The 23,287-nt window shown below is 36.6% G+C and overlaps 1 protein-coding gene across 3 annotated transcripts in view; it reads left to right on the forward strand.

Annotated features, from left to right (window-relative positions):
• Positions 1 to 23,287, forward strand: part of SIRT1 (sirtuin 1) — a 60,204-nt gene that overhangs the window by 34,675 nt on the left and 2,242 nt on the right. The window contains exons 2-9 of one of the 3 annotated variants that reach the window (XM_029931762.1): positions 1 to 203; positions 1,547 to 1,663; positions 4,205 to 4,446; positions 6,323 to 6,475; positions 13,112 to 13,259; positions 14,401 to 14,480; positions 15,746 to 15,932; positions 17,427 to 17,990. The exon at positions 1 to 203 is cut by the window's left edge and continues 42 nt beyond it. In XM_029931762.1, coding sequence (XP_029787622.1) covers positions 1 to 203; positions 1,547 to 1,663; positions 4,205 to 4,446; positions 6,323 to 6,475; positions 13,112 to 13,259; positions 14,401 to 14,480; positions 15,746 to 15,932; positions 17,427 to 17,990 — 1,694 coding nt within the window. Of the gene's footprint in view, positions 204 to 1,546; positions 1,664 to 4,204; positions 4,447 to 6,322; positions 6,476 to 12,450; positions 12,575 to 13,111; positions 13,260 to 14,400; positions 14,481 to 15,745; positions 15,933 to 17,426; positions 17,991 to 23,287 lie in introns of those variants that run through there. The other 2 variants (XM_029931760.1, XM_029931761.1) reach the window with 2 other exon arrangements.

Consider the following 23,287-nt stretch of genomic DNA (forward strand, 5'->3'; position numbering starts at 1 on the left):
GCGGGAGGCGGAGGCGGCGGCGGCGCCGGCGCCGGGCGGGGAGCGGGAGGCCCAGGCGGCGACGGCCGGAGAAGGAGACAATGGGCCGGGCCTACAGGGCCTAACCCGGGAGCCGCCGCCAGCCGACGACTTCGACGACGACGACGACGACGACGAGGGCGAAGAGGAGGAAGAGGCGGCGGCGGCGGCGATTGGGTACCGAGGTGCGCAGGGCGCGGGCGGCTGGCACTGCGCATCTTCTCCTCCCTCTCGCCGGGCCCCTTCAGTGTAGGGTGAGGGAGGTTCTGTGGGGCGGACTGGGGGCTAAGGGCTGGTTCTGCGACGTCCCGCTCCCCGCCGCGGGCCCCCTTAGCGGTGCGCCTCCCGGGCTGCTGGCCCGGCTGCGGGAGCGGCCCGAGTACCCCCCCCCCTCCTCTCCCTCTTTCCCTCCCTGAACGGCCCGCCTGGGCGGCTTTGCGCAGCCGCCGGGCCGCCTAGCTCCCGCAGTTGGTTTTAAAGTAAGTTTCTCTTTCCTCTTACTCTCTTAGCATACTGCTTTTGTTAAACATCGTTCGCTTTTTCACACCAGTTCCCTCCGCACTGAAGTCTGCAACTTTTGCCTATCCCTTGCCTTTTGCAGTTGTCTTTGCAAACTGACACACCTGTACCATTAGTGGCTTTTTTTCCTTGAAGGCGTTTACTTTTAAATTTGTTTTAAATTTTAAGGTCATAGTCTGCAAAATTTGAAAAGCAAAGACTTTTCTAAAGAGATTACCATTCTGAGGTGTAATTAATGCTGGGTATGGGGAGCATGGTAGTACCTGAATACTTAATATAAATAATACTTTTTTCTAACTGTGCTTATGATTTTTTTTTTAGAGTAGGTGTCATTTCATCTGTGTGCATATCGGTAACCCAGAAACACGAATTGACATTTTTCTGGCATGCTAGAGCAGATGTGTTCGTTGTCTATGTCATGTCATCTTTGAGAGTTTCATAATTTTGATCGTAGGAGTTTATGTCTTGGATGGATGTTTGTTTTTATCAGTAAATCTTATCAGTGGACCATTTGGCCATACCCGAGCATTAAGGTCTGCATTAGTAAAAACCCTTTATTTCAATAAATACAATTTAATATGGGAAATGAATAATGATGGAAAGACAAGTCTTTGTGTCTGGTATTATATAAGGGAAAGGCAAATTATTGTAGTTATATTTGAATGACTTGTTAAATTTTTGACAGGTTTCATGCATTTCTGTTTTTCGTTATCAGTCTACTAGATTATTACTTTCTGTGTTTTGATTAATTACAGTGAACTTATTTCTAGCTTTTGATGAACTGTAAGTTTTACATTATGGGCAGAATCCCTAAAGATGAAGACATACTGCTGCTATGAATGGTGCAGGTGACCCAGTGGGCTTTTCTTTTTTTTTTTTTTTACATAGTATGAATGAATGTTCAGTGGTTTACTCAGTGAAAATCTTCACATCATATCTGTTACAGATCTGCATGCATTTAGGTTCCGATTATTTCAGCCTCCTTGAGTTACTTTGGTTTCTTTTGCAGATAACCTTCTGTTTGGTGATGAAATAATCACCAATGGATTTCATTCCTGTGAAAGTGATGAGGATGATAGAGCCTCACATGCAAGTTCTAGTGACTGGACTCCAAGGCCACGCATAGGTATGGTGGTATTTAAACAGCTCAACCCCATGGAAGCTGGCCTCTGGTATTTCTGTCAGGTCCTTCTCACACCTCCAGACCTTTTCACTTGTACCCCTCTGCATGGAATACTCTTTCTCCAGTTAGAGTATCTTGCTCTCCCTCAATTCACATCTGTTTTTTCTTTAACACTTCTCACTTCTTAACAACGACTTGTCTTACTTCCTGTGCTAGAATATAAGCCCATGGGGGCAGGGATTTTGACTGTTTGGTATAGTGTTTGGTCTGTGCCTGGCACACAGTTTGTGTTCAATAAATATTAAGTGTGTGGATGAAATGGGAAAGTATTTTGAAGTAGAGAACACTATCAGGTTTTTATACCAAAGTTATAACAGAAGCATCTTGAAAATGATCTTTCTTTTAATGTGCTCTCATTCTTTGAAAAGTACCTTGACTCTTTCAACAGTGGTGGTTATTTCCTGTTTAGTGTCTGTAGTGTTTAGTCTATTTTTGGTTTTCTCAAACTGGGAAACTGATCTAAGAAATTTCACGGGAAAAATCAAGAATACTCAAAGTATCAATAATGTATGTATCATTTTGGGAGATTGGTGAAGATCAAATTGAAGATTATTACTGGAAAAATTTTAGAAGATACTAATCGTATATAGACTTCCTGTGGGCTTTTGGGAGTAGTACCTTTCCTTAATTGATTTTTAGAACTCTTGTACATAAGTTGTGTTATTAATTATTGTGTATTCTTCTATTTCTTAGCTGTAGAAATTTGATTTTGGTAGGTTTTTTTTTTTCCTTTTTTGTTTTTACTGCTTTTATTCAATTTTGTCCTGGAGGTTCTAGCTACTACAAAAGACAAGAAAAATAAAAGGAATCTACATTAGAACATTAGAAAGGCAGTTGGAAAGCTGTTATTATTTGCAGAAGACATCATCTAAATAGAAATTTGATGGGAACGTCAAAAACTACTAGAATTAAATGATTAGAACAAAGTTGTAGGATATATGGTCATTATTAAAACTCTACTGTATTCCTATATAGTAGCAACAATCAGAATTTGAGATTTAGACGTGGATGTCATTTGTTGGGGCACCTGGGTGGCTGAGTCGATTGAGCTTCCAACTTTAGCTCAGATCATGATCTCACGGTTCATGGGTATGTGAGTTTGAGCCCCAGGTCTTGCAGAGTCTGCGTCAGATCCACGGTCTCCCTCTCTCTTGTGACCCTCCCCTGTCTCTCTCAAAAATAAATAAAACATTTAAAACAAAGTGGATATCATTTCCAGTAGCATTAAAAATTGGTCGTTAATTAGACTCTTAAAATACATATTTAGTATTTTATAGCTCAAGAGGATAACCTAACTCTTTTCTTTTTATTTGTGATTTAACATTTATCTTTCCATGGCTTTTCATCAAATGATGGTGCTCAAAGTGATTAAAAACATGAAAGAAATTGCAGAAGTAGAAACAATTGTTTTGGAAACTTATAAAATTACTTAGAGCATGAAATTTGGCTTACAGCTCTGGGTGTGCGTTCTGGCTTTCCATCCAAGACATAACTGGGTAATCTTGGGGAAACTGTTTTACCTCTCTCAATGTTTTTTTTCTTATGTTAAACCTCTTTCAGGGAAAATTTACGTGAATTGATAACTGACAGTTCCTGACATTAAATACACATTCAGTAAATGAAGGTGATTATTACCAGCAATTGAAGAATTAATACTGGTAGTCTTTTGATCTAAATCAAATTAACATACTACATTAAAAAAATGTTTATTCATTTTGAGAGAGCGAGCCCATGAGCAGGGGAGGGCCAGAGAGAGAGAGGGGGAGAGAAAATCCCAAGGAGACTCTGTCATCAGCACAGAGCCTAACCTGGGGCTCGATCACATGAACCATGAGATCAGAGCCTTAGCTGAATCAAGAGTCAGATGCTTAGCAGACTGAGCCGCCTAGGTGCCCCCTAAATTTTTCTTTTTTTTTTTTTTTTTTTTTTAAACATTTATTTGTTTTTGAGAGATAGAGACAGAGCATGAGCAGGGGAGGGTCACAGAGAGAGAGAGAGAGAGAGAGAGAGAGAGAGAGAGAGAGACAGAATCCAAAGCAGCTCCAGGCTCTGAGCTGTCAGCACAGAGCCTGATGCGGGGCTTGAACTCACTAATCTTGAGATCATGACCTGAGCTGAAGTCGGAGAAGCTTAACCAACTAAGCCACTCAGGTGCCCCAAATTTTTTTTAAGTCTAACATGACAAATATATTTTTGAAAGAGAAAATATTAAATGATCAGAAGAGTAAATTTTGGTTTTATTCTTAGAAACAGGAGAGATGAGGCTGGATTCAGGAACTCCAGGGGCAGGCACAACTCTTGATTTGATCTCCTTAATATCATTGAGGGGAGAGCACTAGCCATAAAGAATGAAATACCTTTATATTGCATTTTCTTACTTTGCAAAAAAAACTTTAAAGATTGGTACTTCACTACTTGAAAATAAATGAGGTTTTGAATTACTTGGAAGTGGATTAGATCTAATTCTTTTTTCTGTTGATACAGGTCCATATACTTTTGTTCAGCAACATCTCATGATTGGCACAGATCCTCGAACAATTCTTAAAGATTTATTACCAGAAACAATTCCTCCACCTGAATTGGATGATATGACACTGTGGCAGATTGTTATTAATATCCTTTCAGAACCACCAAAAAGGAAAAAAAGAAAAGATATTAATACAATTGAAGATGCTGTGAAATTACTGCAAGAGTGCAAAAAAATAATAGTTCTAACAGGAGCTGGGGTATGTAAGATGTATATAATACTAGTAAAAGGGGGAGGTGGTGTATGATTTTCTTAAACCTTTTCTAATGAAGAAACATTTTTCTTGTGTAGAAGAATTTCCTACATGATAAGGGGAATTTGTGTTTGTAAACTGCTTAAAAAGTGCAGCAGCAGTTAAGTTGGTTCAGTTCTTTAAAAACCTCTCCAACAACTTTAAAAAAGATTTGTTTTTGTTTGTTAACACACTAAGAGGAGTTAAGGCAAGATTTTTACTTACATTAAACTATAGCTCCTAAAGGAAATGCAGGGAAGTCTGGTTGCAAAAAATGTGTCAGGGTCTGATGGAAGAATTGGATATTTGTTGCATCTTTATGGGGAAACCAGGAACCTAATTGGTATTCACAAGTAAAATAACTTAGTGTTGGGAAGGCAACAGCTTCCTACCTCTCCTCCATTTTAGTTTAAGGTGATGTGATTGTGGTGGCTTGACATTTTTCATTTGTCTTACTTTGGGTTCACACTTAACTAGCTACCTAAGGCTCTTATTGTGTGTTGAATACAGGGTATGTTACAAGTTAGTGACCTAGGGCAACTGTTAGAGTAAAATTCAGTCCTGCTTTTTGCCATTTTGAGTTAAGGAAGAGTGCTAGTTAATCATAAATGATTATCAGGTATCATTCTGCTTTGTTCCCAGATGTGATTTAGACTAGTTTTACTCTGAGGTCAAAATGGAGTCAACGCTGAAAATTGTGAAACAAGTAATTAACTTCTGAAATCCTATTTGAAATACCCATTAAGGTTTAAAAAACTGTACCATAGGGGCGCCTGGGTGGCTTAGACCGTTGAGCGTCCAGCTTCAGCACAAGTCATGATCTCACAGTTTGTGGGTTTGAGCCCTGCATCGGGCTCTGTGCTGACAGCTCCAGAGCCTGGAGCTTGCTGCTAATTCTGTGTGTCCCTTTTCTCTCTGCCCCTCCCCTGCTCATGATGTCTCTGTCTCTCAAAAATAAGTGTTAAAAAAATTTTTTTAAGCTCCATAGAGTTAAAAAAAATTTTTTTTAATTTATTTTAGAGAGCGTGCATGAGCAGGGAGAGGGGCAGAGAGCAAGAGAATCTTAAGTAGGCTCCACACTAAGTGTAGAGCCTACATGGGGCTTGATCCCATGACCCTGGAATCAGGACCTGAGCTGAAAGCAACCAACTGAGCCACCCAGATGCCCCTGTGATAGTGTTTTTAAAGAAAATATAGGAATTTAATATTCTTGAAATAGTAGAATCCTGACCAGATGACAGTTTTATAGTTTTTGTTTTTGGGAATATTTGTGATCGAAAATCTTGCCTGCTTTCTAGTTAAAATAATTTGAAATGGTTTACTCTGTTCTCAAATTGCAGTTCCTTTAATTTGTTGGTTAAAGGCTTAAAATTAGCCTGAAAAAAAATATAGCCTGACCTAAAATTCCTTACCCCATTATGAATGGAAAATGTGGTGGATTTCATTATACCGGTTGTTTGGATTTTATTTGAATTTGAAATTAGGGCAGTATTTTTGTTCCCCAAAATAAATAGTATTTTTTAATGTTTTTGAGAGAGAGAAAGTGGGGAGGGCAGAGAGAGAGAGAGAGAGAGAGAGAGAGAGAGAGAGAAACTTAAGCAGGCTCCACGCTCAGCATGGAGCCCAATGCAGGGCTCAATCCCATGACCCTGGGATCATGACCTGAGCCAAAATCAAGAGTCAGATCCTCAACTGAATGAGCCACCCACCCCCATCCCCCTGAAATAAATTTTGAAGTAAAATATATTTTCAGTTCTTCCCTAATTATGTGATGAAAGAACTAGTAATTATAAATATAGAGGTAAAAGATTTAATTGTACAAATTATGCCATGCCTATTTCAGGTTTCTGTTTCTTGTGGAATACCTGACTTCAGGTCAAGAGATGGTATTTATGCTCGCCTTGCAATAGACTTCCCAGATCTTCCAGACCCTCAAGCAATGTTTGATATTGAATATTTCAGAAAAGATCCAAGACCTTTCTTCAAGTTTGCAAAGGTACTATGAAGTCTTTTAGCTGTTCTTTGGTCTCCTTTCATGAAAATATATTTTATTCACATTTAGTCATCTTAAGTTTACCATTTATTGTCCACTAAATTGGGTGCTAGGAGTGTGGTAGGGTAAGATCACTGAAATAAAGTTATTTAGTCAGAATTTCCTTCTTCCCAGAAGGACTTATCATTTGCTTTTCATTTCAAGACTGGGCTTTTGTTTAAAAAAGATTATTTCATATTTTTCAAATTTGCACTTTAGTAATGACCTTTATATCCCTCAGACTGTTTTAGAGGTTAGTAAGCCATATGAAAGTAACATTACTGTTTTGATTTTTAATATTTTTTGGTCATAATACATTGTCATCTCATTTTGATGTGTTTTATAGTAGCCAGGTTTTAACACATGAGGATTTGCCTAAAAAATTTGTGATTAGGGGTGAAGATTCTTAGGTTGCATTTTAGTCAAGTTTGCTTTATTTTGCTCTAGCTTTCTAGGCCTGCCTTGTCTAGTTCAGAAGCCACTAGCCACTTAAGTATTGAAATGTGATGTAAAAGTGGAAGACATACGAGATTTTGGAAACATAGTATGGAAAAAATAGAAAATATATAGTTATATTCTGTATTAACAAATACTCTTTGTGGAAATAATTTTTTGATATTGTGTCAAAAAATCATGCTTTTAATGTGATTGCTAGAGAATTTAAAATTGTGTACATGGCTCACATGTTTCTGTTGGGCAGCTTTCCTATAAAGTATAAAGTTTACATTATACCATGCCCAGGAGTTATTTTTTTATTCTATAGTGTAGTCTTATGGAGAGAAATTGTAAAATTATTATTGCTAAACTCCAGTATATTTGGTAAGGGTCTTCTGTATTATTGACTAGTTTTTCAGAAATCTAGAAATTAAATGAACCTGAATTTTAATTAAAGAGTGCTACTTTCAAACCATATGGTCTATTTATTATAAGTTGGAAAAGCTTTAATGTTCCAGTACTAGTGGTACAACTGCATGCTTTTCAAGAACAATGAAATATCACTTGATTATAGATTTCTTGAATTGGACCTAGGACACTTATAATAGCTCTAGTTAGCAGAAATCAACACGTAGAGGGCCAGCAAGTAACTAGAAATTATTTTGATCTTATATTCGATGATAAAAGTTGATTCACTACTGCATTTATATATTGCTCACTAGATTTTTGCTTTAAATTCTATTCTGAGAGGAAACATGTTGCCCAAATGAACTTGTCAGCTTTTTTCCCTTTTTTAAGTATATATTAAGTGGCCTTGTAAAGGAGTAACCTGACGCACGGAAAAACATGGTAACTGAGAATAGAAATAGCCAGGGTAAGAAACCTTAGTTATCTCATGCAGAAAGTGGGTACTCGGTTGTAGCTTAAATTAGCTTTGATATATAAGAATCTGTAGAAGCAACTAGGAATTACTCTGATAAAGACACGTTGTAGGAACTTTAAAAATTATACTTAATAGAAGTCTAGACTGCATAAGAGAAAATAAGTGAGTTACAGTAAAAATGGCACACTGTTAATATGTTATAATGTTTTATAATCAGTTGTCTACATCTTTCATGCCACCTGGGAGAAGACAAGTATGGAGAGGCAGCATTTTTCACTTGTATAAAATAAAAGTTTTGAAAATTTACGTATAATAGTTAATAAAGTGAAAACAAAACAAGAATTGATAGTAATGGTAAAAAACAGTTAATTTGGGTCTAAAAATAGGGAAAAGCTTAAGGGGGAAATAAGTACGGTCAAAGAGTGAAAGATCATATGTAAAAATGGAGGATGGGGAGGGTATGTAATATATTACACAGTATTTTACTAGATTCTTAAAATGCTACATAAATAACATACTCCTAACAAAATTTTTTTACCAGTTTCTCTAACTGGGCAGAAAATTCATAAAAATGGCTTATGTTTTTTTCAGTTATGAGAAAGTGAATTTAATATGAAGTCATGAAAAGAGGAAATATCACTGGTGAAATTTAGACATTTTGGAAGGAAAGAATTTCTGTACATGTATGGAGGCATTGATTGTATATAATTATTGAGAAGAAACATAGATTTCATTTAGACAAATTCCAAGTAAAAGAGAAGTGTGTTAAAGAGGTTACTGGCCCGTTAGAGGAGCTTCTGAAACTATTGACATTTTGGGGTGGGTAATTCTTTGCTGTCAGGAGCTTTCCTATGCATTGTAGGATATGGAACATCCCTGGCCTCCTCCCACTGAAATGCTATTAATAACACTCTCACTCCCAGTCCTGACAATCAAATGCCTCCAGACGTGGCCAAATATCCCCTGTAAAATTGCTCCCAGTTTGAGCACAGCTGTATTACAGTGTGCCTACCTGTGGTTATCTCTTTGAATTCTTGTACATAAGAACAATGAAACCCAGCATTAAAGCTGTGTAGCCGTGTTCTGAACCATTATCCTCCTGCATAGTAAGGGTTTGGAATGATAATGATTTGTGGTCATGGTTCTCAGGAGTCCGAAATAATTCACTGGTATTGTTAAAAATGAGTGGTTATATTAGGAGTTAAGGTGAAACTGAGGACACATAACTTCTTTTGTTATTTAAAAGGACTGTGTTCAGAGTATAGGTGCTATCCCATATTGAATTCAATGAATGCTTTTTACCCTAAAATGATTAAAAATCAAGAAGAAAAGGTAGAGGGGGAAATAAGAGCTGAATTTTTATGAACTTTATTCTAATCCTATATCTTTACATATTATTCAGTAAATTATCACTTTTTTGATAATGTGCAAACAACAGATTCTGTAGTTATAAAGTTAAGGAATCTTAAAATTAGCTCATTACCTAAAAATTAAAAAAATTGCAACCCCCCCGAAAGTCACAGCCCCATTTATCTGAAGACAATTTTAATATCTATGTGTATGTGGGTTGCATATGTATAAATGTAAGTATAGTTTTATAGCTGGAATATATATTTTTATTATAAAAATGGGCTCTTGTGTATTGCTTTATATTTTCTATTTAATTAACTTTTTATCTAATAAAATGATATGGTCATAATGTTCATCAAGTGGTGTACTATAATTTCACAAGAGTACATTTTAGGTCCTTCCTACTTAATTTTATTGTAAATAGTGTTGCTAGGATTATCCTTTTTGGTATGTTTCCAGTGTTCTTAGGATAAATTCCTGAACATGCGATTGCGAAGGGTCTTGATATGTTTTGTCTCACTATTACCTGGAAAGGTGGAATAAAATATACTATCAGAAGTGTAGTAGAAGGCTGATTTAGCATGCCCCTGCTCCTTCCCCACCCTCAAAACCCTTCACAATACATCATTAGCACTAAGATACTTAAAAAAAAAACGCTTGTGTGTGTGTTGTATTTATGGTTTAAGAACATCTTCTAATGGTATAACACCTATTTTAGTTGGTGTCCCCCTTTAGTCTTCTCTACCTCTAATATCTTTCTTCAAAGATCACTATTATAGGATATATTCTTGGGTATCTTTCCAGGAAAAAGAATGAGTAAAATTGTGTATATAGGAGTGGGTCATTTTCATTAAGTTTTCAATATTTAAAAAATAATTACCGACAGAATCATACTCACTTTTCTCTGCCTTTTGTTTGTACTAAATATTCTTGGAAATAGTTTCATAATGGCACTTAACAGATACACCTCATTTTTAAGAAAAGGCTGCGTAGTATTATAGTTGTACAATAATATATTTAGTTTCCTATTAGTGGATACAACTATCAGTTTTATAGATAAAAGTTAGTATCTTCTTACCATATTAGTAATTTGTTTTTGTTTATTAATGTAGATGATTGCTTTTTACTACTGGCCATGTGTATATCTTTGAATTGCCTGTTTATTCTTAGCTGTTTTTCCTATTTTCCTATTTCTTATGCTGATTTGTGGAGAGATCATGCATTCTTCGAGTGTTCTTAAGTAGAAGGTAATTGGAATTCCAGCTTGTAACTCCATGAAGATGTGCAAAATAAAGTGTATTCTTTTTTTATGTTTTATTTATTTTTGAGAGAGGGTGGGGGAGGGACAGAGAGAGAGAGAGGGAGACAGAGGATCTGAAGCTGGCCCTGTGCTGACAGCAGCTAGCCCAGTGTGGGGCTCAAACTCACGAACTGTGAGACCATGACCTGAGCCGAAGTCAGACACTCAACTGACTGAGCTGTCCAGGAACCTCTGAAGTATATATACTTTTTATGTTTATTTTTGAGACAGGGAGGGAGGGAGGGAGAGACAGAATCCCAGGTGGGCTCAGCACTGTCAGCACAGAGCCCAAAGTGGGGCTCAAACTCACGGAACTGTGAGATCATGATTGAGTGGAAATCAAGAGTTGGATGCTTAAGTGACTAAGCCACCCAGGCACCCCAAAGTGTATTTACTAGACTAGTCTTACTAGACTAGCTTGGAATACCTAGTAGCAGTGGTGCTTATTAGCTTAAAAGAGAAATCGTAAGCTTAATGTTGAAGGATCAAAAATTAAAAAGGCAGCATGCATTAGTGGTTAAGAGCCACACTTTGGTGTCAAAATTGGATTTGAATGATAGCTCTGCTATGTACTGGCTCTTGTGACTTTTGGCAAGTTATTTCTGTGTTTTAGGTTTTTCATCTGCAAAATGAGGATGTATATGTCTACAGTAGAGTCTGCAAACTTCAGTATAGGGCCAGGGAGTTAATGTGATTTTCTTTGTGGAACTCTCATTTTTGGTTACCTTTCCAACCCATTAAAATGTAAAAATCCAGTCCTCAGTCTGGTCTACAGCATTATAATAAATAGTGTGGAGCCTACTTTAAAAAAATAGAGGGAATAAAGGATGATAAGGCACAGATAAGGTCATTCCAGGAAGGTAGAGTCTTCGTATACTTGTTCCAAGCCTGCGCTGGAGGTATTCATTTACTCGTATCATGAGTTAGGCATGCTGTTCTCACTGTCCTTATTATCTTAGAACCTATTGTTTGTAGCCTAGCATATTGTAGTATTCGTTGTAAAAAAATTTTTTTTGTAAAAACAGCCGTTTCCAGAGAGCTTAGTAATAAGTAAGCTACTATGATGTTTAATCCTTTAAATGTAGAAAACAAAGCATTGTGGTTAGTATAGCACAGTCCAGTAGTTCAAAGCATAATGTAGCTTTTGGTTTTTTATGAAACACAGCTTTAATAAGCCCATCACTTGTTACTTCTTTCTTATATGCATTGTCTGTTTCTTACATTGCAAAATTGTCAATGAAATTCATGATAAAAATTTGAATGTGAGGCAGAGTTTTTGGATTTTTGTAAAACATATTAGTTGCTTTTGGACATGTACATCGTAGTTTTTATAATGAGAGTTGCTTATTATTTTTATGTAAAAAGTATCCCTGTAGATTTTTTAAAATTTGAAATGTTAAGTAGGTTAAAAGTAAAGTATAATAACCTTATTAAACTTTTTCGTATAACGTCAGAAGTTGTAAGTTTCCCCACCTCAATTTTATAGCTTGTTTGTATCCTCCTTGATTTGATGTTTATATGTGCATATACATGTGCATATAAAGACTGATTTTGCTTAATAACAAAACAACAGAAACAAAACTACACACTAGTGACTAACCTGCTTTTTTTCACAAGTCATAGGACCATTTTCCAGGTCAGTACATCTAGACCTCTCACATTCATTTTAATGGCTGCATACTCCACTGTTATGGACGTACTATATTTCTACAACCGGTCCCCCATTGATGGACATACGGTTGTGTCTGATTTTTTGCTAGCATTGTTATATGTTAGAGGCTGTAATGAATGGTAAGGAAGTAGGTAGCATTACTACTTTAAAGAAAAAAGTAGAGAAGAAACTTCCTTTGCCATAGTCACTTAACTAAATGAAATTTAATAAAAACACTGTCAATAGTTGAGAGGACCAAAATTGATACTTTCTCTCTGATCTTTTTGCCATGTGTATATCTGAATTCTTTGTTTTTAAAGAAGAAACAGCATTGAAGCATTATTTGGGGGGAAAAACACACACACAAAATCCAGCAACTCAGCATTCATGAGCAACTCTATACTATACCAGTATGTGCCTGTGCAGTGGAAGGAAAACAATTTGGTAAGGAATTAAAACTTTAGCTTTAAACTTCCAACAGGTTGATATTTATAATGAATGATGAATAAACAACTTTTAATATTGTGTTAGTGCCTTTTTTAGTTTTTAAAAGAAGTCACCATACCTTTGATATCTTTAATTTCAACTTAAACTTTTCTTTTTCCTTTAAAAAAAAAAAACAAAACCCCCCAAAAAACAAACCTGAATTTGCAGCCAACAAAATTTAGATATATACTCAGGTGTATATTTCTTCTTTTATTAAAATATCTTATTAACATTTATTAGAGATGCTTATGGGTTGACTTTTTCCTTCAAGGGGCCAAGTTCACTAATTGCTGAGTTTTATACATATAACAGCAGCAGTCCTTTTGTAGGTGTGTGTTGCAACCATCTAGATGCTTTGAGATGCTCATGTACTGTTTTTTAATTTATTTATACATGGGGGACTATCATGGTGGTTTTTTGGTTAAACCTAATATGACATGTGTGTTACACTTAATTCTTTAATGCAATTTTTTTTCTACCTTTTGCATTATGTAGGAAATATATCCTGGACAATTCCAACCATCTCTCTGTCACAAATTCATAGCCTTGTCAGATAAGGAAGGAAAACTACTTCGGAACTATACTCAGAACATAGATACACTGGAACAGGTTGCAGGAATCCAAAGGATAATTCAGTGTCATGGTTCGTAAACTTCAGAGTTGCTTTCTGTTATTTAGTTAATTTAATAGGAAAAAATAGGACTAGAAATAGGCTACCATTCAGGAATGGAGATTTATTTAGTCATGTTAAATATACTGATCAATAGTGGATAAATTTTAAAAAGTAGACTGCAGAAAGTGAAACCAGAAGTATTGGCCTTGATACTTAATTGTACAAAACATCAGATTAATGTTCTGTTGTGTTTCAAAAGGTGTAGCGGTTATATTCCATTTTCTTTTAAATAACCTTTTTTGGTTACAAAAGTCGTGTTAGCTATGTAAGGAAAATAAATTTTTAGGGTATGAAACTAAAGGAACAAGGTAGTTTAGATGTATAGAATTTAGAAATTTAGAAGACTTTAAAGTATCTAAACTGTTGTGTTTTTTAAATATATTTATTCATTATAAGAGGGAGAGAGAGAATCCCAAGCAGGCCCTACACTGCTGAAGCAGAGACCACCCGGGGGGTGCAGTCCCACACAAGATCATGACCTGAGTCGAAATCAAGAGTCCGACAAGGGACACCTGAGTGGCTCAGTCAGTCTAACTCTTGATTTTGGCTCAGGTCATGATCTCACAATTTGTGAGTTTAAGCCCCACTTTGGGCTCCACACTTATAGTGCAGTGCCTGCTTGGGATTCTCTCTCTCCCTGTCTCTCCCTGCCCCTCCCCTGCTCACTCTCTTAAATTAAATAAATAAGCTTTTAAAAAAAGTCAGACATTTAACCTGTAGAGCCACCCAGGTGCTCCTGAATTGTTTTTAATAATCTTCTAACTCTGCAGAGTTTTAGCTCTGGAGGAGTTGGTTTATTTTATCGAAAAAAATAATTTTGGGGTGCTTGGCTGGCTCAGAGAGTAGAATGTGTAGCTCTTGATCTTTGGTTCTGAGTTTGAGCCCCATGTTGTGGGTAGAGTTCACTTAATACAACAGAAAAAAGAATAGCTTTAGGAAGTGTATATATATACACATATCACTATATCAACATCTTGGTAATTGAGGATTGGATTCTGTATTTATTACATACAAGTATTTTAATTATTCATCCCTGAGATTCCCCTTTGGAGTTTTTTATAACCTTTGTGGTATGTCCTTTAATAAAGCATGTTTGTATTGGTTGTTTTAGGGTCCTTTGCAACAGCATCTTGCCTGATTTGTAAATACAAAGTAGACTGTGAAGCTGTACGAGGAGATATTTTTAATCAGGTAATCTATCACCTATACTTGAGGAATTGTGCTTGTCCCTGATTTGTTTCTTCTTTTGCCTCCTAATTTTTTTTTTCTCTCTCTCTCAAAAGTATGTGGTACAGAGTATGTTACCATGGGAGTTCTGATGAGATACACAAGAACTTTTTAATCCCTTAAATTGAAAACATTGCTCTATAATGTCTCTAAAATGATAAAATAGGCTCCTTAATATCTAAGTTAAAATGAAAACCCAAATCATAAGTGAGATGTTGCTCTATTAGAGTTTCTGCTTACTCTTCCATATTTTTTTTCCATTTTTAAAAAAAATGTTCATTTTTTGAGAGACAGCATGGGTTGGGGAGGGGCAGAGAAAGAAGGAGACAGAATGAGAAGCAAGCGCCAGGCTCCAAGCTGTCAGCGCGGATGTGGGGCTCAAACTCATGAACCACGAGGTCATGACCTGAGCCAAAGTCGGACATTTAACCCGCTGAGCCACCCAGGCGCCCCTCCTTACTCTTCCTTTTTAAGAGTGCCTGTAGGATTTTGAATTTTAAATTTTTGGTAATTCCTTAAACAATTTAAAAAGTTATTGTAAGAGGTATTTCATGTATGATCACTGCCCATCCCCCCCCCCCAAAAAAAATTCAAGAAAATAATGGCAGAATAAAAGCCATCCAGATGTAAATTCTGTGTGCTTATCTGCGTATATAGTTAATCATTCATAGGGTAGCATGTTAAAATGGAATCATTTCTTACGTTTTTAAAAGGATTAAGTTTCATGTGTGTTTGTGTACATATATACAGATGCTGGTTTTTCTTAATTTGCAGTGAACTCTTAAATTACCAAATGTAGGTCCACATGGATATACACCAATTATAACCCCATTGTATTTCACTGTATGTTAATAAAGTAATTATTGACACTTGACGTTGCCATTGAGATTGTATCAAGTTTTCTCTGCTATTTATCCACAGCTCTTCTGTTTTCTTTGATAATATTTTTTCCCTAAGGACTTAAGCATGTAGCTCTTTTCACAGGCTTCTACACTTCAGTTTGAAAACTTATCTTTTTTTTTTTTAATTTCCCAGAATTCTAATTCTTTTTTTTTTTTAATTTTTAAATTCTGGTATAGTTAATATATAGTGTTAGTTTCAGGTGTACAACATAGTGATTCAACTTGTTTGATCATTTTGAAATGCACTCTTAGTGTGTAAATATTGGTCATGTCTAACTTCGGCTTTCGTTTTTCCTCCCCATCTCAACCCACATCTGGACCGTGTAGGTGGTTCCTCGTTGCCCTAGGTGCCCAGCTGATGAACCACTTGCTATCATGAAACCAGAGATTGTCTTTTTTGGTGAGAATTTACCAGAGCAGTTTCATAGAGCCATGAAGTATGACAAAGATGAAGTTGATCTCCTCATTGTTATTGGGTCTTCCTTGAAAGTAAGACCAGTAGCACTAATTCCAAGTAAGTTGGTGATGATTTTTAGAGAATACTTCTGTATATATTGTATTGCCATGGGTTGTGGGGTCTGTACAACGGATCCCAGTGATCTTACTATTTAATAAATAGCGCGGTAAAGAGCCAAGTTTATTTTTTAGGTGACACTTTTGTTCAGAAAGATTGGTTAATATGGTATTTTTGGTGCAGGGGTTGGGTGGAAGAGTTGTCAAAACAGAAGTAATGTCAAATTCTAACAAGGAAACAGTTCAACTTTTCAGTGGATTGTGTTTTTAATATGACAGGAGTTAGCTTTAGCTGATTTACATGTGTTTAGGAAACAAATGTAATCTTAATCTATGTGTTTTTAATCTTAATTTGATTATAGTTATCGAGCTTCCAAATTTAGTTGATTTCAGGTCCAGTAAGTTGAAATGTATAGATAGCTAGATAGAAGCATAATATACTCACATTAGAGAACTTGGAGGATCATTATGATTGGCCTGTTTTTATAAGAATAAGAGTCATACCTTGTGATTATTATCCTATGTGGATCAGCTTTGCCCAAAAGGGTGTTTGTGTATATGAAAACGCTCATATAATTTAAGTCCCTTTTACTCTCGGAAATGTTTAACATGTGCTCTCACACTATCTCTTTTCTCCCTCTAGTGAGGAAGCAAAAGGGAGAGGAAGATAGAGGGACTAATTCAGTAGCATCAGGTGTGCCCTAAAAGGTGAGGGAGAAAGAGAGGAGAGGGTACCAAACTCTTAACCATAGAATTAAATTGGACCCTACTTCAGCAGTCATAAAAGCACCTAGAGCAAACAGTTGGAAGAAACAGGGGTTCAAACTGTACAGTTCTGCATCTTTTTCCTACTTATATTTGGTGGCTTTGTTTAACTCAAAATAGCTGTGAAATTCTTTGAAAGTAGAATATAAGATGATTTGTAATTAAAACATGAAATTTAATGAAAAGGTTTTTATTTTTGAGGGGTTTTTTTCTTTAAAGGTAAAGCAGAGAAATTCTTAAAAGCTTTCTGTGGGGCAGTGTAGTACTGTGTCGGTACTAGGCAAAGGTAATTTTTAAAAATATAAGACACAGGTATATGTGGAAAACAGGCTTCTCTGAATTTCCACACATTATATCAGGAGCTATTTCAGCCTAATAACTATCACTATGTGCCAAGAACTCTTCTATGCATTTGACATATATTGTTACTACAACGTTGTGAAAAAGTACTATTATCCCCATTGTTGATAGACAAAATTTAGGTACACAGTAGAAAACTCTGAGATTGCTCAGAGGTAATCAGGTGATAAGAAACAGGACCTGAAATTTTATCTTTTATAAAGATGTTTATTTGACATCTCGATGAAATGTGATGGGTTGGTTTAGTACTAGTGGTGGGTTTCTTTTTTGGTATTGGGAGCATGTTAGATTTTTGCATAGTACATTTGTTGTGGTTTTATTAATTTAGCTACCTTCCCTTTTTCTAACGCATTTCTCACCTTAATTTTAGGTTCCATACCCCATGAAGTGCCTCAGATACTAATAAATAGGGAACCTTTGCCTCATCTGCATTTTGATGTAGAGCTTCTTGGAGACTGTGATGTCATAATTAATGAATTATGTCATAGATTAGGTGGTGAATATGCCAAACTTTGCTGCAACCCTGTAAAGCTTTCAGAAATTACTGAAAAACCTCCACGAACACAAAAAGAGTTGGCTCATTTGTCAGAGTTGCCACCCACACCACTTAATATTTCAGAAGACTCAAGTTCACCAGAAAGAACTTCACCACCAGATTCTTCATTGACTGTTACACTTTTAGACCAAGCAACTAAGAGCAATATTGATGATCCTGAGGTGTCTGAACCAAGAGATCATATGGAAGAAAAATCACAGGAAGGACAGAATTCTACTAGGAACATTGAAAGTGTTACTGAACACCTGGAAAGTCCGGATTTAAAGAATGTTGGCTCTAATACAGGGGAAAAAAATGAAAGAACTTCAGCTGCTGAAACAGTGAGGAAGTGCTGGCCAGCTAGACTTGCAAAGGAGCAGATTAGCAAACGACTTGATGGTAAGGAAACACTATTGAACCATTTTGAAGGTATAATTATTTTAACAAAATATTTGCAAGAAATAATCAATTTAAGCTAGAGAAAGGATAAACAGCAGTATCTTACACAAGAGGAAGAAATAGTGTTTAATTAAAGGGTTCTCTGCACCTTGTTTCTCTCCAGGAAATTGAGAAGGTAAGCATTGAATTGGGAGAAAATTAGGAAATACATTGTGCTCTGCCATTGTCATGGTGAGCTCTAGCTGGTAGAAATGATGACTGAGATTTGGGTGATTACTGTAGGGTGGCTGCTTTATTTATATACATTATCTAATTTTAATCTCATGAGGTAGGAACTATTACTACTTCTCTGCTCTGGGGGAGAAACTGTGAGGCCCATTGAGGTGTTAAGTACCCTGTTCAAGGTTGACAATTAGGAAATGGAAGAGCCAAATTGGATTCTAGGTCTATCCTCAGAACCTGTCCTCTTAGCCAGTAGGCTGTGCTGTATCAGAACAGGAAAACATCTCTGATCCTTCTCCACAGAATTAGGAATAGCATCTACCCTGTTTTTTGTTTTAATTGAAATATAGTTGGCACAGTATTAGTTTCAGGTGTACCACAGAGTGAAATGCTTATGAAAGAAAAGTGTAGTACTATATGTCACCATATAAAGTTATTACAACACCCCACACTCCCCTCCCTTCTGACAATCACCAGTTCTGTTTTTATGAGTCTTTTGTTTTGTTTTTTAGATTCTGTATGTAAGTGAAACCATATGGTATTTGTTTTTCTCTGACTTTGTTTTGCATATATCCACTAGGTTCATCTGTTGCAAATGGCAAGATTTTATTCTTTTTTATGGCAAAGTTAATACTCCTTTGTATACATACAGAACAACTTTATCCATTCATGTATAGCTGGACACTTACGTTGCTTGCTTCCGTATCTTGACTATTGTAAATACTGCAGTGAACATACAGGTTACACATAACCTTTTCAAATTGGTGTTTTTGCTTTCTTAAGATACCCAGAAGTAGAATCGCTGAATTTATTTTTATTATTTTCTGTTTCTCACTTTTTGAGAAACCTCCATACTGTTTTCCATAGTGGTTGCACCAGTTTACGTTCCTACCAGTACTTCATGAGGGTTCTCTTTCCTCAACACTTTTGTGACTAAACTTGTTATGTTTTTGATAATTAGCTATTCTGCAGGTGTAAGTAATCTCATTGAAGTTGGTATGCATTTCTCTGATTAGTGATGTTTAGCATCTTCATGTATCTGTTGGTCATCTGTATACCATCTTTGGGAAAAGGTCTATTTAGTGCCTATGCCCATTTTTTTAAGATTTTATTTTTTAACTAATCTCTACACCCACTGTGGGGCTTGCACTCACAACCCTGAGATCAAAAGTTACATGCTCCACTCACTGAGCCAGCCAGGCGCCCCTGTTTGGGGCCTTTGCCCATTTTTTAATTGGGGTGGGGTGTCTTTTTTATATAATCTGGACATTAACCTCTTATCAGATACATCATTTACAAGTATCTTCTCCCACTCAGTAAGCTGCATTTTTGTTCTGTTGTTTCCTTCACGCTACAGATTCTTTTAATATGATGTAGTCCCAATTGTTTATTTATAGATATTTAGTCAGTTTTGTGTTTATTTTGGTATATGCTGTGAGAAAGTGGTTGAATTTCATTCTTTTGCATGTAGTGGTCTCGATTTCTTAACACCATTGATTGACTAGACTGTCCCCATTGCGTATTCTTGCCTTTTTAAAAAAATTTTTTTTTGGTTTTTATCTATTTTTGAGAGAGACAGCACAAGCAGGAGAGGGTCAGAGAGAGAGGGAAGTATAGAATCAGAAACAGGCTCTAGGCTCTGAGCTGTGCTGTGCTGTGCTGACAGCTAGCTCAGAGCCTGATGTGGGGCTCAAACCCACGAACTGTGAGATCATGACCTGAGCTGAAGCAGGATGCTTAGCTGACTGAGCCACTCAGGCGCCCTGCTTGCCTTCTTTGTCATACATTAATTGACCATAGGAATCTGAGTTGATTCCTGGGCTCTCTGTTCTGTTCATAGATTTATGTGTCTTATTTTTGTGCCAATACTGTTCTGTTTTGATTACTATAGCTCTGTTAGTATAGTTTGAAATCAGGGAGCATGATCCCCCTTTCAGGTTTGATCTTTCTCAAGAATTGTTTTGACTATTCAGGGTCTTTGTGATTCCACACACATTTTAGGATTATTTGTTCCAGTGCTGTGAAAAATGCTTTTAGTATTTTGATAGGGACTGTATTGAATCTATAGATTTTTGATAATATGGACATTTTAACAATATTAATTCCAATCCATGAAGATAGGGGGTCTTTAGATTTGTCTTCAGTTTCTTTTCATCAATGTCTTACAGTTTTCAGACTACAGATCTTTTACCTCCTTTGGTTAAACTTATCTCTCGGTCTTTTTAGTCTTTGATGCAGTTATAAATGGGATTACTTAATTTCCCTTTCTGCTACTTTATTGTTAGTATATAGTGTATAGAAACATCTACCCTGTTTTCACTCATGAGAACTCTTTATTAAGTAGTAGGGTGAGACATCCTAATGTAATAAATGTAAAAAATTTATATACACTAACTTAGATGTAACAGCCTTGCACAACTTAAAACATTAAGTCAGATCCCATGGGTAAACTGACATTTTAGGCCAATGTATTGTTTGTTCTAATCATTTACCATAAGTGAATTTTAGTTCAGTTGAATAAGCCTTTGTGCCTTTTCCATACCAGGCACACTGTAGTTAAGTTCCGGATATACAGTGATCAATGTATTGATGTTTGTGTATAATTATAAAAGTAGCTGATTAAACAAAAATAGGCAATATTTAGAAACATTGAAGCTACTTGGGAAGGGATTAGGTTACAGAAGGCTTTCCAAAAACCTGATTTCTGACCCTGGTCTTGAAACTATAAAAAGCAAAGAATGCTTATGTTTATAAATGTGGCAAGAACCACAAGTAGAAAAATTGCTGTTTAGTCAGGGTAAATACTGGTGTCTGTCATACACAAAGGCAGCCTATGTACTGAAAGACTTCTGTACTAGAGATTTTGTGTATCTTTTTTTTGTTTTTTAATGTTTATGTATTTTAAAAGCATGCACGAGGCGGGGAGGGGGAGAGAGAATCCCAAGCAGATTCCACACTGTCAGAGTTCTACATGGGCCTCTATCTCACGAACCCATGAGATCTGACCTGAGCCGAAATCAAGAGTTGGACACTTAATGTACTGAGCCACCCAGGCGCCCCTCTTTGAGTATCTTTTTGACAGCTGGGTCAAATACAGGTAAACTGCTCCAGGAAACAAAAATTTAACTTGGAGCAATCTCTAGATTTTTTTTCTCTACCAATTTAGGCCTTAAAGGTAGGTACAGGCTTTGGAATTAGACCCAAGTTGTCTCATTTACCTTGGGCAAATTTATCTAATCTGTTTCTTAATTTGTAAAATGGGAATAAAATAGCATACATGGCAGGATTGTGAGAATTTTAAAAGGTAACTAGTGTAGAGAGTAAAATTCCGGCTGTTAAAAGACAAATTACCACACTAGTAGTCTTTTTTTTTAATTTTATTTTATTTTGAGAGAGAGAGAGCAAGTGGGTGAGGGGCAGAGGGAGAGGGGGAGAGAGAACCCCAAGCAGGCTCCACACCATCAGCACAAAGCCCTATGTAGGACTGGAACTCATGAACCGTGAGATCATGACCTGAGCCAAAACCAATAGTTGGGTGCTTAACCAGCTAAGTCACCCAGGCTCCCTTACCACAGGAGTTAGTTTATTTTTGTTTACCATGGTTTCTGTTGGTAAGGTCAGATTGAAAAGGAGAAAGGAGCACTTGATGGTTCCCACGAATAAGCAAAAACAGGTATAGGATTCTTGGTTTCCAAAATAATAGATTATTCTGTTCATCAGGTGTGATAGTACACAATGAAGCATTTTTAGAAGCATGGGCCAAAACTAGAAAAGTGTACAACTTCAGGACCCCTCAGTAAAAGACACATTAAGAAATGCCAAGTGGGCTTTTATTAGAATAAAGGTACTCCTCCAATCATGGAAATTAATACTTAGTAGCTTAGAAAACTGAAGAATGCTGTGTATTCTCCCAAAACAGAAGGAAATAATTGGTTTTCACATTGCAATTTGCGATGTTAATGGAATGTGAAATCAGTTCTGTGGGTTCAGATCAGAATTACACACATACGAGACTGTTTCAGATTGAGAACCTGAGTCATGATGGGGTATAAAGTTTGAAAGCTAATTTTTTTAAGTTTTCTTTTTTTAATTTATTTTTGAGAGACAGAGTGAGAGCAGGGGAGGTGCAGAGAAAGAGGGAAATACAGAATCCGAAGCAGGCTCCAGGCTCTGAGCTAGTGGTCAGCACAGAGCCCAATGTGGGGCTCAAACCCACGAACCATGAGATCATGACCTGAGCCAAAGCGGGACGCTTAACCGACTGAGCCACCCAGGCGCCCCGAGTAGCCAGGTTTTTTGGTGAATTAGTCTGGGATGTGGTGCAGTAAATAATGACATCTATTATGTGCGGAAAGATTTAAGTTTGAAGTTACTTGTTCTTAAGAATTCAAGGGTAGAAAACATTTCATCATTAATGTTTAGGGTTCCCACCAAGAGGTGCTCTTAACCTGGGACCTATTACAGCTTGGGAAGGAGGGAATTCTCCTTACCATAATAGGTCACATCTTATACTGTGAATGCAAATTTGGGAAGGGGTTGGAGAAGAAAGGTTAACGTTCAATAGTAGATCAGCGTTTCTCATACTTTAATGTGTCTAGGACTCTGATAAAAATAAATAACTGATTAAGAAGGTGGGTGGTGGGGCCTGAGAATCTAAACTTCTAATAAATTGTCATGTGATGCCATTGCCTGCAGACTACACTTTATTGAATAGGTGAAGCTATTATTGAATTAAAACTCTTAATTTTAGGTTCCTAATCTAAAGTTAAATGAAAATAATGAAAGCGCTTTGAAGGCCTATGTGCTTTAGAAAAGGTTACATATTCAGTGAACATGAATTGAGTAATGTAGGCCAGCCTGGATATTTAAGATCATCAGATCTTTTTGGAGGAGGTGGTTAAGTCTTTTTGAACATCATCCTCTACATTTATTCATTCTTAAGCTGATAGAGTTCTGATCACTTAATTTTTCAGATGAGGAAATTGAGACATAGAGACAACTTCCTGAATTTACAAAACTGGTGGGTGGCAGAACTAAGATTTGCAGCCAGGACTGAGCTGTTAGCTTGTTTTTAA

The sequence above is a fragment of the Suricata suricatta genome, chromosome 2 (assembly GCF_006229205.1).
Source record: "Suricata suricatta isolate VVHF042 chromosome 2, meerkat_22Aug2017_6uvM2_HiC, whole genome shotgun sequence".
In the NCBI taxonomy this organism is placed as follows: domain Eukaryota; kingdom Metazoa; phylum Chordata; class Mammalia; order Carnivora; family Herpestidae; genus Suricata; species Suricata suricatta.